Source organism: Nerophis lumbriciformis, linkage group LG22, assembly GCF_033978685.3.
Source record: "Nerophis lumbriciformis linkage group LG22, RoL_Nlum_v2.1, whole genome shotgun sequence".
NCBI lineage: Eukaryota > Metazoa > Chordata > Actinopteri > Syngnathiformes > Syngnathidae > Nerophis > Nerophis lumbriciformis.
In genome coordinates this window covers 6222392-6238200 of record NC_084569.2, presented here as the reverse complement: position 1 = coordinate 6238200, position 15809 = coordinate 6222392, and the positions used below count along the sequence as shown (strand labels likewise).

The following is a 15809-nucleotide window of genomic DNA, read 5'->3' as shown; positions in this document are numbered from 1 at the left end:
GTTTATATTATTGTATATACTAAGTCAGTGGTTCTCAACCTTTTTTCAGCAATGTACCCCCTGTGATTTTTTTTTTTTAATTCAAGTACCCCCTAATCAGAGCAAAGCATTTTTGGTTGAAAAAAAAAAGATGAAGTAAAATACAGCACTATGTCATCAGTTTCTGATTTATTAAATTGTATAACAGTGCAAAATATTGCTCATTTGTAGTGGTCTTTCTTGAACTATTTGGAAAAAAAGATATAAAAATAACTAAAAACTTGTTGAAAAATAAACAAGTGATTCAATTATAAATAAAGATTTCTACACATAGAAGTAATCATCAACTTAAAGTGCCCTCTTTGGGGATTGTATTAGAGATCCATCTGGTTTCATCAACTTAATTCTAAACATTTCTTCACAAAAAAAAAAATCTTTAACATCAATATTTATGGAACATGTCCACAAAAAATCTAGCTGTCAACACTGAATATTGCATTGTTGCATTTCTTTTCACAGTTCTTTTTGACAGACATTTTAGTGACAAACCTGAGCTTGTGCTTCACTGAGTTTATGAACTTACATTCATATTTTGTTGAAGTATTATTCAATAAATATATTTATAAAGGATTTTTGAATTGTTGCTATTTTTAGAATATTTTTTAAAAATCTCACGTACCCCTTGGTATACCTTCAAGTACCCCCAGGGGTTCGCGTACCTCCATTTGAGAACCACTGTACTAGGTCATAAAATCAGTGTCAGTTGAGTCGGTCCATATGTTGCGCCAACCAGCTGTTAAAATGTTGTCCAGGTTAATGTTTTGGCCATTAAAGGCCCTTCATTTCAAGATTTCAACTGTGATCGGGCTTTAAACAGGTGGCTGACCTGTTCAGATGAGTGTAACTGCTACTGGTCAAATAATGTGAAATAGCATTTAATTTTACATGTATGCAATGCCATTTAAATGTAATTATAGATAATAATAATAATAAATACTGTGTAGTGTTGTAAATAGTCAACGGGAAGGATTTTAGTAAGATATAAGCCATGAGCACTACACAGCCAGAAAAAAACCTAGGCAGGACGAGTAAAAATATTGGGGCAAGAAGATTTGAGAAGTCGGGCAAGTAGAAAAAACCTTAACGTTGAACCCTGCATGTGTTGAGCTGCTGCCGCTTAAGGTTAGACGGCACTGTACATAGAGCGGTTCTGCTCGTTAGTAATAAATTCTAATGTTGGATGTTCACTCCTTCACACAGATGAGTATAGAAAAATATTTTCAACGGCCGAAAAGGGCTCGACTTGGAGAGGAGGTAGGCCTACAGTCCGGACCACAGGTGCGACCTGTTCAGCAGCAGCAGGAGGTTGACTGACTGTGGCAGGACACCTCTGCCTCTGTTTCACTTCATGTTGCTGGTAAATAATATGGTTGTAGTAGTAGGCTAAAGTTAAATTATTTAGTATTCACTAATTAAAGGGGCAGAGCTTTAAGAGACATTTTAGCTTTTATATTTTATAAGATATATTTTTTGTAAGAACCACAATTAATAAATATATTTCAGTGAATCACTAATTGTTCAAATCTGTATATAAATATGTACATAAAATGTTGTAATTATATTCCAACTCCGCGTTCTTCTTGGTCATCGCCGCTGCCCCCCCCCCCGCCCCCTGACCACATCACCGCAAATAGATGCCCGTCCTGTGGGAAACACTGTATTGTACTCATAAACGGTATTAAATGTGATTTTCTTATTTAAACGGGGATAGCAGGTCCATTCTATGTGTCATACTTGATCATTTCGCGATATTGCCATATTTTTGCTGAAAGGATTTAGTAGAGAACATCGACGATAAAGTTTGCAACTTTTGGTCGCTGATAAAAAAAAAGCCTTGCCTGTACCGGAAGTAGCAGACGAGTAGCGTGACGTCTCAGGTTGTGGAGCTCCTCACATCTGCACATTGTTTACAATCATGGCCACCAGCAGCGAGAGTGATTCGGACCGAGAAAGCGACGATTTCCCCATTAATTTGTTTAAATGTTCGGAAGCCGCAGCTGCATGCGTACTCACGGTACCGCGTCTGCGCATCCAACTCAAAGTCCTACTGGTAAGAGTCTCTGTTGTCCCAGTTCTCCACAGGCCAATGGTAAAGCTTGACTGTCATCTTCCGGGAATGTAAACAATGAAACACCGGCTGTGTTTGCGTTGCTGCTGGAGTCGGCCGCAATACACCGCTTCCCACCTACAGCTTTCTTCTTTGCTGTCTCCATTGTTCATTGAACAAATTGCAAAAGATTCACCAACACAGATGTCCAGAATACTGTGGAATTTTGCGATGAAAACAGACGACTTAATAGCTGGCCACCATGCTGTCCCAAAATGTCCTCTACAATCCGTGACGTCACGCGCTGACGTCATCCTACCAAGACGTTTTCAGCAGGATATTTCGCGCAAAATTTAAAAATTGCACTTTAGTATGCTAACCTTGGCATGTGTTGCAATGTTAAGATTTCATCATTGATATATAAACTATCAGACTGCGTGGTCGGTAGTAGTGGGTTTCAGTAGGCCTTTAATAGTAACTGCGGTGAAACTACGAACGGTTAGTACTACAGTTTTAAATTAAAAATGATAGAGAAAAAAAACGTGATTGATAACTGCACTTTGTTAGCCCCTTTCTACACTAAGTTCCATCCATTTTCTACCGCTTGACCCTTAAGGGGTCGCGGGGGGTGCTGGAGCCTATCTCAGCTGCATTCGGGCGGAAGGCGGGGTACGGGTAAATCCCACTGTGGAGGGGGGCGTGGTCGGCGCGGCTCCTGCAGGAATGGGGCGTGTAAAGACCGGCCTCGAAGCACAGCTGGCAGGTGATTGGATTACCCAGCTGGGGCTAATCATCCGATCACCTGCCATGCTTATCCATACTTGCCAACCCTCCTAATTTTCCCGGGAGACTCCTGAATTTCAGTGCCCCTCCCGAAAATCTCCCGGGGCAACCATTTGGGGGCGTGCCTTAAAGGCACTGCCTTTAGCGTCCTCTACAACCTGTCGTCACGTCCGCTTTTCCTCCATACAAACAGCGTGCTGGCCCAGTCACATAATATATGCGGCTTTTACACACACACAAGTGAATACTTGATCAACAGTAATACATGTCACACTGAGGGTGGCCGTATAAACAACTTTAACACTGTTACAAATATGCGCCACACTGTAAACCCACACCAAACAAGAATGACAAACACATTTCGGGAGAACATCCGCACCGTAACAAAACATAAACACAACAGAACAAATACCCAGAACCCCTTGCAGCACTAACTCTTCCGGGACACTACAATATACACCCCCCCCCGCCCTCCTCCACTCCCCCATCTCCCGAATTCGGAAGTCTCAAGGTTGGCAAGTATGTGCTCATCAGCAGCAGCCGAGTCGACACACACTGTTGGAGTTGGAGTTGCTGATGAGTGGACACAGTTGCTGGACATTGCCGGAGAGAAAAAGCCAAAAAGACTGAAAAGTCACGGAGCAGAGACTGTCGTGAGGGGCTTCCAGACGCGAAGACTGAAAAGTTGTAGCGTGGAGTGCGGTCCTAGCGTGTGTGCGCTCACAAATAAAACCAGACCCCGGGCTGCTGTGAAGATCTGTCGGTATCAGGGGACCCACGGGAGAAAGACTACCACACCCATCTAACCTTATCCTATCCACACACACCAAATGGTCATTTAAGACCCCCTGCCCCCCTCGTCATAGTCACCCCCAGTGTTGCTTTGTGTGCAAGTTCTTAAATTCAATTTCATAAACTTCACAAAGAAAAGGGGGCGGGGGAGAGATGACCAAGCATCTTTTCGTGTCGTCGCCATTCCTGGATCTAAATTGGATGTCAAAGTGTACCAACTTGTCGGAACACGTCCTCAGCCTTCTTCTGTGCAGGTGAGAGGCCTGATTTATGTTCTACAATAAACTTCCAAGGAGCAGGGAAGCGAGGAAACAGCAGACCACTCGATGATGTAAACATTGTTGGTGATCATGTCGTCGCTACAAATTGTTTGTCTGCGTTAGCGCTTATAATAACAATATCACTAATACCTGGTTAATATTCAAGTCACGAAATGTAAATGGAGTATTTTTGGCAGTTTTGGGATAGTTATTATTTGGGTTTTATGGGCGGAATAGGGGAAATGTGTCCCGTTAAAAATCGTCCGACCGGAACTCGATAATTACTAAAGTTCCTTGGGTAAATTATGTAAACTCACTCCACTTGTAGTTTTTAGCGTGTCAATAGCGAGATACAAGTTAGAACTTTACGCTACTTTATATTAGAAATGGCAACAGCAGAGGGTGAATGTCCCATAACAAGAAGATAGAGAAAAAGAAGAAGCTTATGACTACGGTGTCGCCACAGATAACAGTGGCGGACGTGCGCAAATTTTCAGGACTTATGCAGATCTCAAATACACATCAGCAGGTACCACAAGGTAAAACAAGTTGGTTTTGCATATTATTGCCAAAAAAAACGCCAGATAATATGTCTGCTAACGGGTGCCATTTTGCAGTCCTTATACACACACCATAGTAATACTTGTATCTCTGACTATGGTCGCCGTAATGGGCCGACAATCCATCAAGCGGTGTGGCTTCAAAGTCGTACTAAAACATTTTGACAGATTTTTGAGTGCCGTGTGTAATGTTCTTTATTTTCAATGGAACATTTAAAGTTTTGGTGTTGTTATTGGCGTCATAGTGCAGTCTACACGTATCTCTTATGTGTGACTACCATCTACTGGTCACACTTATCATTACACTATGTCATACTTGCCAACCCTCCCGGATTTTCCGGGAGACTCCCGAAATTCAGCGCCTCTCCCGAAAACCTCCCGGGACAAATTTTCTCCCGAAAATCTCCCGAAATTCTGGCGGACTCACCCTAACACACAATATAACCAGCATACCTGCCCAATCACGTTATAACTGTAGAATGATGGAGGGCGAGTTCTTGGTTTCTTATGTGGGTTTATTGTTAGGCAGTTTCATTAACGTCCTCCTAGCGCGGCAACAACACACAACAACAGCAGTCACGTTTTTTGTATACCGTAAAGCAGTTCGTCTGCCGTAAACAGCAATGTTGTGACACTCTTAAACAGGACAATACTGCCATCTAGTGCATTTGATGAAAGCACTTTTGTGCGTGCCACACAGCAATGCATCATCAGAGAGGGTGTTCAGCATGGTTCGAAAAATAGTGACAGAGAATAGAACAAGGATGGACAATTCAACCCTTAACTCAACAATGAGTAGATGAGTGTTATGTGTGTGTATGTGTGTAAATAAATGAACACTGAAATTCAAGTATTTATTATATATATATATATATATATATATATATATATATATATATATATATATATATATATATATATATATATATATATATATATATATATATATATATATATATATATATATATATATGTCTTAATAAGGTTATCCAAAAAATAGTGCTCGATACCGTAGTAGAGCGCAATATATGTATGTGTGGGGAAAAAAATCACAAGACTATTTCATCTCTACAGGCCTGTTTCATGAGGGGGGGTACCCTCAATCATCAGGAGATTTTAATGGGAGCATTCGCATACCATGGTTTATATAGGGCACAGAGTGGGTGGGTACAGGCTGGCGTAGGGGCGTGGTGATTGGCTCATGTGTTACCTAGGAGGTGTTTCCGTCTATGGCGGCATGCTGTTACAATTTCGCTGCGCTTGTTGAGGGATGACAGGTCTGGACGGTAAATAATAAACAGTTTCTCTTTCAAGCATAGGTTGCATCTTTTATTACCACTATTGTAAGGTGTGCTGGATGCAAGAATTTGCCATGTTATTGAATATTCAACATTATTGTCTTTGAGGTCCCAAATGTGTTTGCTGAGTTCTGTGGTATTTCGCAGGTTTTTGTTCCTATGCTTGAAAGAGAAACTGTTTATTATTTACCGTCCAGACCTGTCATCCCTCAACAAGCGCAGCGAAATTGTAACAGCATGCCGCCATAGACGGAAACACCTCCTAGGTAACACATGAGCCAATCACCACGCCCCTACGCCAGCCTGTACCCACCCACTCTGTGCCCTATATAAACCATGGTATGCGAATGCTCCCATTAAAATCTCCTGATGATTGAGGGTACCCCCCCTCATGAAACAGGCCTGTAGAGATGAAATAGTCTTGTGATTTTTTTCCCACACACACATACATACATACATACATACATACATATATATATATACACACAGGTAAAAGCCAGGAAATTAGAATATTTTGAAAAACTTGATTTATTTCAGTAATTGCATTCAAAAGGTGTAACTTGTACATTATATTTATTCATTGCACACAGGCTGATGCATTCAAATGTTTATTTCATTTAATTTTGATGATTTGAAGTGGCAACAAATGAAAATCCAAAATTCCGTGTGTCACAAAATTAGAATATTACTTAAGGCTAATACAAAAAAGGGATTTTTAGAAATGTTGGCCAACTGAAAAGTATGAAAATGAAAAATATGAGCATGTACAATACTCAATACTTGGTTGGAGCTCCTTTTGCCTCAATTACTGCGTTAATGCGGCGTGGCATGGAGTCGATGAGTTTCTGGCACTGCTCAGGTGTTATGAGAGCCCAGGTTGCTCTGATAGTGGCCTTCAACTCTTCTGCGTTTTTGGGTCTGGCATTCTGCATCTTCCTTTTCACAATACCCCACAGATTTTCTATGGGGCTAAGGTCAGGGGAGTTGGCGGGCCAATTTAGAACAGAAATACCATGGTCCGTAAACCAGGCACGGGTAGATTTTGCGCTGTGTGCAGGCGCCAAGTCCTGTTGGAACTTGAAATCTCCATCTCCATAGAGCAGGTCAGCAGCAGGAAGCATGAAGTGCTCTAAAACTTGCTGGTAGACGGCTGCGTTGACCCTGGATCTCAGGAAACAGAGTGGACCGACACCAGCAGATGAAATGGCACCCCAAACCATTACCCAACCATGCAAATTTTGCATTTCCTTTGGAAATCGAGGTCCCAGAGTCTGGAGGAAGACAGGAGAGGCACAGGATCCACGTTGCCTGAAGTCTAGTGTAAAGTTTCCACCATCAGTGATGGTTTGGGGTGCCATGTCATCTGCTGGTGTCGGTCCACTCTGTTTCCTGAGATCCAGGGTCAACGCAGCCGTCTACCAGCAAGTTTTAGAGCACTTCATGCTTCCTGCTGCTGACCTGCTCTATGGAGATGGAGATTTCAAGTTCCAACAGGACTTGGCGCCTGCACACAGCGCAAAATCTACCCATGCCTGGTTTACGGACCATGGTATTTCTGTTCTAAATTGGCCCGCCAACTCCCCTGACCTTAGCCCCATAGAAAATCTGTGGGGTATTGTGAAAAGGAAGATGCAGAATGCCAGACCCAAAAACGCAGAAGAGTTGAAGGCCACTATCAGAGCAACCTGGGCTCTCATAACACCTGAGCAGTGCCAGAAACTCATCGACTCCATGCCACGCCGCATTAACGCAGTAATTGAGGCAAAAGGAGCTCCAACCAAGTATTGAGTATTGCACATGCTCATATTTTTCATTTTCATACTTTTCAGTTGGCCAACATTTCTAAAAATCCCTTTTTTGTATTAGCCTTAAGTAATATTCTAATTTTGTGACACACGGAATTTTGGATTTTCATTTGTTGCCACTTCAAATCATCAAAATTAAATGAAATTAACATTTGAATGCATCAGTCTGTGTGCAATGAATAAATATAATGTACAAGTTACACCTTTTGAATGCAATTACTGAAATAAATCAAGTTTTTCAAAATATTCTAATTTGCTGGCTTTTACCTGTGTATATATATATATATATATATATATATATATATATATATATATACATATATATATATATATATATATATACATATATATATATATATACATATATATTATATATATAGCTAGAATTCACTGAACGTCAAGTATTTGTTATATATATATATATATATATATATATATATATGAAATACTTGACTTGGTGAATCCTAGCTGTAAATATACTCCTCCCCTTTTAGCCACGCCCCCAACCACGCCCCCTCCCACCCCGACCACGCCCATCCCCCTCCCCCACCTCCCGAAATCGGAGGTCTCAAGGTTGGCAAGTATGCACTATGTGCCAAATAAAATTGCTTCGAGGTCGGTAAGCACAACCAGAATTATTCCGTACATTAGGCGCACCGGGTAATAAGGCGTGCTGTCGATTTTTGAGAAAATGAAAGCATTTTAAGTGCGCCTTATAGTCCGAAAAATACGGTTATATACTTGTTAATAAATAACCAGATTGGTCAAATATAGCGATGTTTTCCTTTTCACGTTCTCATGCATTCCCAACCATTTCAGTTAAATACTTAAAGGGGCTGTTTGCAACTTGCTCACAGTTACATTACCACCAGCTGACTTACAGTATGTTAAGATTATTAGTTAATGGATTAAAAGAAAATACATATTTTAAAATGTCTGTATATTTCACCATTACTAATAATATTGAATAAAAATTGCTGGTTGGTCCGAGGAATTTGTCTGGCTTTCAGGCTTGTCACTCACACGTATATGAAGGGAGCACGTGCACATACACAAAAAAAAGTCAAAGAAAAGCAACTAACAATTTGCGTTAATGTAGTTGTTACGATAGGCCATACGACGCCTATGCACACGCATGTAGTTACGTCATTACGTGCTACAAGCCAGAAGAGGGTGGGGTATAATGCTTACAACACTCTGGAAACTCTAGGCATCCGCATAAAGGTTGCAAACAACCCCTTTGGGTTTTCAAACGTATGAAATAACAGCCTATCTCCAATTATTGCCTACTTTCAACACCCCTTCCTTTTTGCGTCTATTACAGTAGCCAACCAATCCACAATGAAAACAATGGCTTTTACACTCTTAGTTTGGGGCTTGATGAAGGTTTTTTTTAGCCCACTGCCTTGGGACAACACTCTGCATGATTATATCACCACATATTGACCCATGACATCATCATCCAGAATAGCGAGACACTATACTGTCATTATTTATGGATGAGAAAGATAAACAGTCATAAAATTAACTTGGCAACTTTACCTGGAGGAGGTCATCACTCAGCACCTCGGTCTTCTCAGCCCTGTGGAATAATAACAATAATGGATCAGATTTACATAGCGCTTTTCTCGACACTCAAGCACTTCACCCGTCGTTCATTCACTCCACATTCACACATACAGGTAAAAGCCAGTAAATTAGAATATTTTGAAAAACTTGATTTATTTCAGTAATTGCATTCAAAAGGTGTAACTTGTACATTATATTTATTCATTGCACACAGACTGATGCATTCAAATGTTTATTTCATTTAATTTTGATGATTTGAAGTGGCAACAAATGAAAATCCAAAATTCCGTGTGTCACAAAATTAGAATATTACTTAAGGCTAATACAAAAAAGGGATTTTTAGAAATGTTGGCCAACTGAAAAGTATGAAAATGAAAAATATGAGCATGTACAATACTCAATACTTGGTTGGAGCTCCTTTTGCCTCAATTACTGCGTTAATGCGGCGTGGCATGGAGTCGATGAGTTTCTGGCACTGCTCAGGTGTTATGAGAGCCCAGGTTGCTCTGATAGTGGCCTTCAACTCTTCTGCGTTTTTGGGTCTGGCATTCTGCATCTTCCTTTTCACAATACCCCACAGATTTTCTATGGGGCTAAGGTCAGGGGAGTTGGCGGGCCAATTTAGAACAGAAATACCATGGTCCGTAAACCAGGCACGGGTAGATTTTGCGCTGTGTGCAGGCGCCAAGTCCTGTTGGAACTTGAAATCTCCATCTCCATAGAGCAGGTCAGCAGCAGGGAGCATGAAGTGCTCTAAAACTTGCTGGTAGACTGCTGCGTTGACCCTGGATCTCAGGAAACAGAGTGGACCGACACCAGCAGATGACATGGCACCCCAAACCATCACTGATGGTGGAAACTTTACACTAGACTTCAGGCAACGTGGATCCTGTGCCTCTCCTGTCTTCCTCCAGACTCTGGGACCTCGATTTCCAAAGGAAATGCAAAATTTGCATGGTTGGGTGATGGTTTGGGGTGCCATGTCATCTGCTGGTGTCGGTCCACTCTGTTTCCTGAGATCCAGGGTCAACGCAGCAGTCTACCAGCAAGTTTTAGAGCACTTCATGCTTCCTGCTGCTGACCTGCTCTATGGAGATGGAGATTTCAAGTTCCAACAGGACTTGGCGCCTGCACACAGCGCAAAATCTACCCGTGCCTGGTTTACGGACCATGGTATTTCTGTTCTAAATTGGCCCGCCAACTCCCCTGACCTTAGCCCCATAGAAAATCTGTGGGGTATTGTGAAAAGGAAGATGCAGAATGCCAGATCCAAAAACGCAGAAGAGTTGAAGGCCACTATCAGAGCAACCTGGGCTCTCATAACACCTGAGCAGTGCCAGAAACTCATCGACTCCATGCCACGCCGCATTAACGCAGTAATTGAGGCAAAAGGAGCTCCAACCAAGTATTGAGTATTGTACAAGCTCATATTTTTCATTTTCATACTTTTCAGTTGGCCAACATTTCTAAAAATCCCTTTTTTGTATTAGCCTTAAGTAATATTCTAATTTTGTGACACACGGAATTTTGGATTTTCATTTGTTGCCACTTCAAATCATCAAAATTAAATGAAATAAACATTTGAATGCATCAGTCTGTGTGCAATGAATAAATATAATGTACAAGTTACACCTTTTGAATGCAATTACTGAAATAAATCAAGTTTTTCAAAATATTCTAATTTACTGGCTTTTACCTGTAGATGGTGGTGAGCTACATTTGTAGCCACAGCTGCCCTAAGGTGGAAGGACAGAAGCGTGGCTGTCAATTTGCACCTAAGGCCCCTCCGACCACCACCAAACATAGAGATATTTTACATAAATAACACACTACATGACAAAATACATACTTCAAATTGTTATTGTCACATTTAATGACAACTAAGCAGGCTGCAAACAAACTTATGCATCAATCCAGCCTAACTGGTCTGCAGTGTGCTTATGATACACTTGATAAGAAGTCAAACAGTGTGTTTGCTAGTATAAACCGCCCAATCAGCATAAAGCTCCTCTCTGCGATGAAGTCGTCAGATTCCTCCGACATGTCCCAACACACAGACTTTCCGGTTGTTGTGTCACTGTTTATTATGGCAACAGCACATGGAGAGTGTGGTGCATAGGAGAGGTTGTCAAGTGGCTTATTGATATACCAAGAACATTCAGTGATGACATCATACACAGTACAGGCCAAAAGTGTGGACACACCTTCTCATTTCAATGAGTTTTCTTTATTTTCATGACTATTTACATTGTAGATTGTCACTAAAGGCATGCAAACTATGAATGAACACACGTGGAGTTATGTACTCAACCAAAAAAGGTGAAAAACCTGGAAAAAAAAGTTTTATATTTTAGTTTCTTCAAAATAGCCATCCTTGGCTCCGATTACTGCTTTGCACACTCTTGGCATTCTCTCGATGAGCTTCAAGCCCACCTGTGAAGTGAAAACCATTTCAGGTGACTACCTCTCGAAGCTCATCGAGAGAATGCCAAGTGTGTGCAAAGATTGATTGATTGAAACTTGTATTAGTAGATTGCACAGTACAGTACATATTCTGTACAATTGACCACTAAATGGTAACACCCGAATAAGTTTTTCAACTTGTTTAAGTCGGGGTCCACGTTAATCAATAGATAGAGTTGCACTTTCTTTCACACCTGTTGGGAGTGCATTCCATATTGATGTAGCATAGAAGGAGAATGAGTTAAGACTTTTGTTAGATCGGAATCTGGGTTTAACGTGGTTTGTGGAGCTCCCCCTGGTGTTGTGGTTATGGCGGTCATTTACGTAGTTAAGCAGTATTTAGAGCAAAGGGTGGCTATTTTGAAGAAACTACAATACAAAACATGTTTTCAGTTATTTCATCTTTTTTTGTAAAGTACATAACTCCACATGTGTTCATTCATAGTTTTGATGTGACAATCTTAAGGATGTCCCGATCCGATATTTGGATCGGATCGGCTGCCCATATTTGCCAAAAATTGCGTATCGGCAAGACATGGGAAAATGCCGATCCAGATCCAGTTAAAAAAAAAACTCCGCTCCGCGTTTTCCAACGCACCTATTTAAATAATACATTCCACTTTTCTGCTGCTCCCTATAATTTCCGTTCCGCATTTTCCAGCACACCTTCAACACATCCACAGGTCTGTGGATTCTATTCGCAGTTCCTTTTAGCTGCTGGCATTACACGACAGGCTCTTCTCACTCTTTTCTGTGTCTCCCTCTCACAGACAGCAAGCGCACCTTCTTACACACGTCACATACTGTCACGTCATACGTCACATACTGTCACGTCATACGTCACATACTGTCACGTCATACGTCACATACGTATAAGCCCTCCCCGAGCAGAGAGGTAGCAGCATGGCTAACGTTAGCTGTGATGCCCGCGCAGCCGTGTGACCAACGTTCTCTCTAAGGTGCGCGCTTGTGCAATTGCGCACTGTTTAAACGTCCTCTGCGCATAGCAATTATATGCCACGCACAAAATCAAATAAAAAAATAAGCGCATAACAATTTTCGACACACGGACATGACAGAGAAAACAGTTTTCGTCATCATTGTTCAAATATTAGAACGTCTGTCGAGAAGCTTATCTCCGTTCGGTGCCACACGCCCACACCATCAAAATGCCGAGGCAAAAATTTCCAGATCAACGCCGTATGAAAAAATTAGTGATTTTTTTAGTTGTGATTTCCTTCTCTGCATGAAAGTTTAAAAGTAGCATATATTAATGCAGTATGAAGAAGAATGTTTTAATGTAGACATGCAAGCCTTGAAAGAAAATGTTGAAAATCAAGACTACATTTCCTGCAAATGGATGCATTTCTACCCTATATTTTAACTTTAGATTTATTCTCATATCAAACTCTTTTGGCTGTCTTTTTGACACTTACATCCCCCTCCACACCCTGGATTATAAATAATGTAAATAATTCAATGTGATTATCTTGTGTGATGACTGTATTATGATGATAGTATATATCTGTATTATGAATCAATTTAAGTGGACCCCGACTTAAACAAGTTGAAAAACTTATTGGGGTGTTACCATTTAGTGGTCAATTGTACGGAATATGTACTTCACTGTGCAACCTACTAATAAAAGTCTCAATCAATCAATCAAAACACACAGAATCATCATAATGCTGTGATTATACGCATCAAGTGTTCATTCAAGGCTAAGGCAAAATATCGAGATATACATCGTGTATCGCAATATGGCCTTAAAATATCGCAATATTAAAAAAAGGCCATATCGCCCAGCCCTAGTTCAATGATGCCATTTCTGTTTGTCATGTATAATTTTGTCTATTTTGTGTTTATCCTTGAATAAACAGGTCAGTTTCTTGTTACCAACCATTGTGTATTATTCAAACTCCCCTAATTCAGCTGGCTAGTTGTTATCAAGAGTACTAAAACCCTTTTCAACATGATTCTGACAACTAAGTAGGCTAAATAACTTTAAACTTTAATACATGCTCGGATAGGCCAGTATCGGTCAGTATCGGTATCGGTCAGTATCGGTATCGGATCGGAAGTGCAAAAACAATATCGGTATCGGATCGGAAGTGCAAAAACCTGGATCGGGACATCCCTACTGTCAAGCCCTATATTCTTTAAATGTCATATTATTATCTGTATGGCCCTTTCGAACACAGTAATGCTCAGTTTTGACTGACACGGTCAGATAATTACTAAGTGTTTATTATTGTGGTTGTCGTTTAATCCTGTAATAGACCTTACGTTGTAGTCTGTGTAATCTCTAAAGACCCTCCTCTTCCTAGCGCAGGCCAACACTAAAGTCTCACAGGGATCAATTAACCTGAGTTAGTACTGTTGTAAGATGTGAGGAGGGCACGTACTAAGAAAATTGTAAAGAACCGTTTGTGGCATAGTGAGACTCTACTCAGAGAACATGGAACAACCGCTTGCTTTTTTTTTATTATAGCTGAAGTTAGTTTAGCAGGTTTAAAACCATTTTTTATTTTTTTCAAGCTGCCGCACCTCCCATAAAGTCTGTTGGTTAGTTAGTTTTAAGGCTGAAACGACGCGTCGACGTAGTCGACGTCATCGGTTACGTAAATACGTCGACGCCGTTTTTGTGCGTCGGCGCGTCGCATATTTACGTCACACTACTTTACTGTCATGGCGGAGCGCAAAGCAGACGATGCGAGCGAGGGGAAAAAAGCACGCCAAAAGTCGTCAAAAGTGTGGGAGTATTTCAATAAACGGCCTAATAATGTTGTTGTATGCACACTGTGTCGAGCGGAAATGGCCTATCATAGCAGCACAACGGCTATGAACGAACATTTGAAAAGAAAACCCCCGACAGCGTTCTTGCCATCACCATCAACAAGTCAATCGTCCGCGTGCGTATACGTTGTCATTATTACACAAAAACATGAATGTGTCATTTGTATCTGCGTTGTAAATTCATAAACTAAAGCACCGTTTCGCTCTGAGAGGCGCGTTTGGCGTGCCTGTTCAGTGTTTACAAAGACGCGCTCCTCTTTAACGCTGTGGAGAGGCGGCGGCGGCGGCGAGCGAGCGGCGAGGCGGGGCGCGCCGGGAGCGACGCCGCAATCGTGCCCAGGTGCGCGATCCGCGCAGTTGGAAGAGAAAAGACTTTGTGTAAAATTAAAAGATTGTAAACCTGGCAAAGCCGTCTGGCGTTCAGTCTGTCGGTCCTGAAAGAACCCCACGGCACAAGACGTGTCACAAACGCTAACGTTAATTAGTTGTGCAAATACCTTTTACAACATTAACAGTTACATATACTATGTACAAACCAACAATTAACTTTCACTTTAATCATACTATCATTGTTGTGTTATTAAGCAAAATAAGCAATACTTTTACTTTTGTTGAAATGTTTACACTGTACACTTTTTTGTATTGGATGTTTAGCTTTATTTTTGCACATTTGAGCAAATAAGCAATACTTTTACTTTTGTTGAAATGTTTACACTTGTTACAGAATATTTCCGTTTTGCACTTTTTTGTATTGGATGTTTATCTTTATTTTTGCACATTTTAAAGCAAAATAAGCAATACTTTTACTTTTGAAATGCTTATACTATTCCAGAATATTAAGATTTGCACTGGATGTTTACTTTTATATTTGCACATTAAAAAGCAAATAAGCTACTTTTAATTTTGTTAAATGTTAAAAGTTTTAAATGTTTACATTGTTACAGAATATTTTGTCATGTTGTTGTCAATGTTGACGGAGTGGCCATACTTTTTTTTTTGTAAATAAAAGCCATGCCTTTTGAAAAAACTGGCCTACATTTATTTTTTCCTCTTCATTTTAAATAAAAAAAAAAATCGGTTAAAGGAAAAATAATCTATAGATTAATCGAAAAAATAATCTATAGATTAACCGAATAATCGAAAAAATAATCTATAGATTAATCGATAGAAAAATAATCGTTAGCTGCAGCCCTAGTTAGTTTCATGTCAAATCTCTGATGCAGCACCAACAGTGTACGCTAAGTTGAGAAAAATTAATAAAATGTTTTAATAGCAGTTTTACCAGAACTTACTTTATAGTGTTTTGGGATAAAAGCTGTCTCTATCGTAATTGTTATGCTTTAAAGTTGCAAGCGCAAATTTGAGTTACAAGCATCTGTGCCATTACAGTGAACCCC

The 15809-nt window shown here is 40.5% G+C and overlaps 1 protein-coding gene across 3 annotated transcripts in view; it reads right to left on the bottom strand.

Annotated features, from left to right (window-relative positions):
* The window catches only part of arhgap17b (Rho GTPase activating protein 17b), a 90479-nt gene that overhangs the window by 59754 nt on the left and 14916 nt on the right, over positions 1-15809 (bottom strand). For all 3 annotated transcript variants that reach the window (XM_061974359.2, XM_061974361.2, XM_061974360.2), the window contains exon 2: positions 9127-9166. In XM_061974359.2, coding sequence (XP_061830343.1) covers positions 9127-9166 — 40 coding nt within the window. The remainder of the gene's footprint in view (positions 1-9126; positions 9167-15809) is intronic.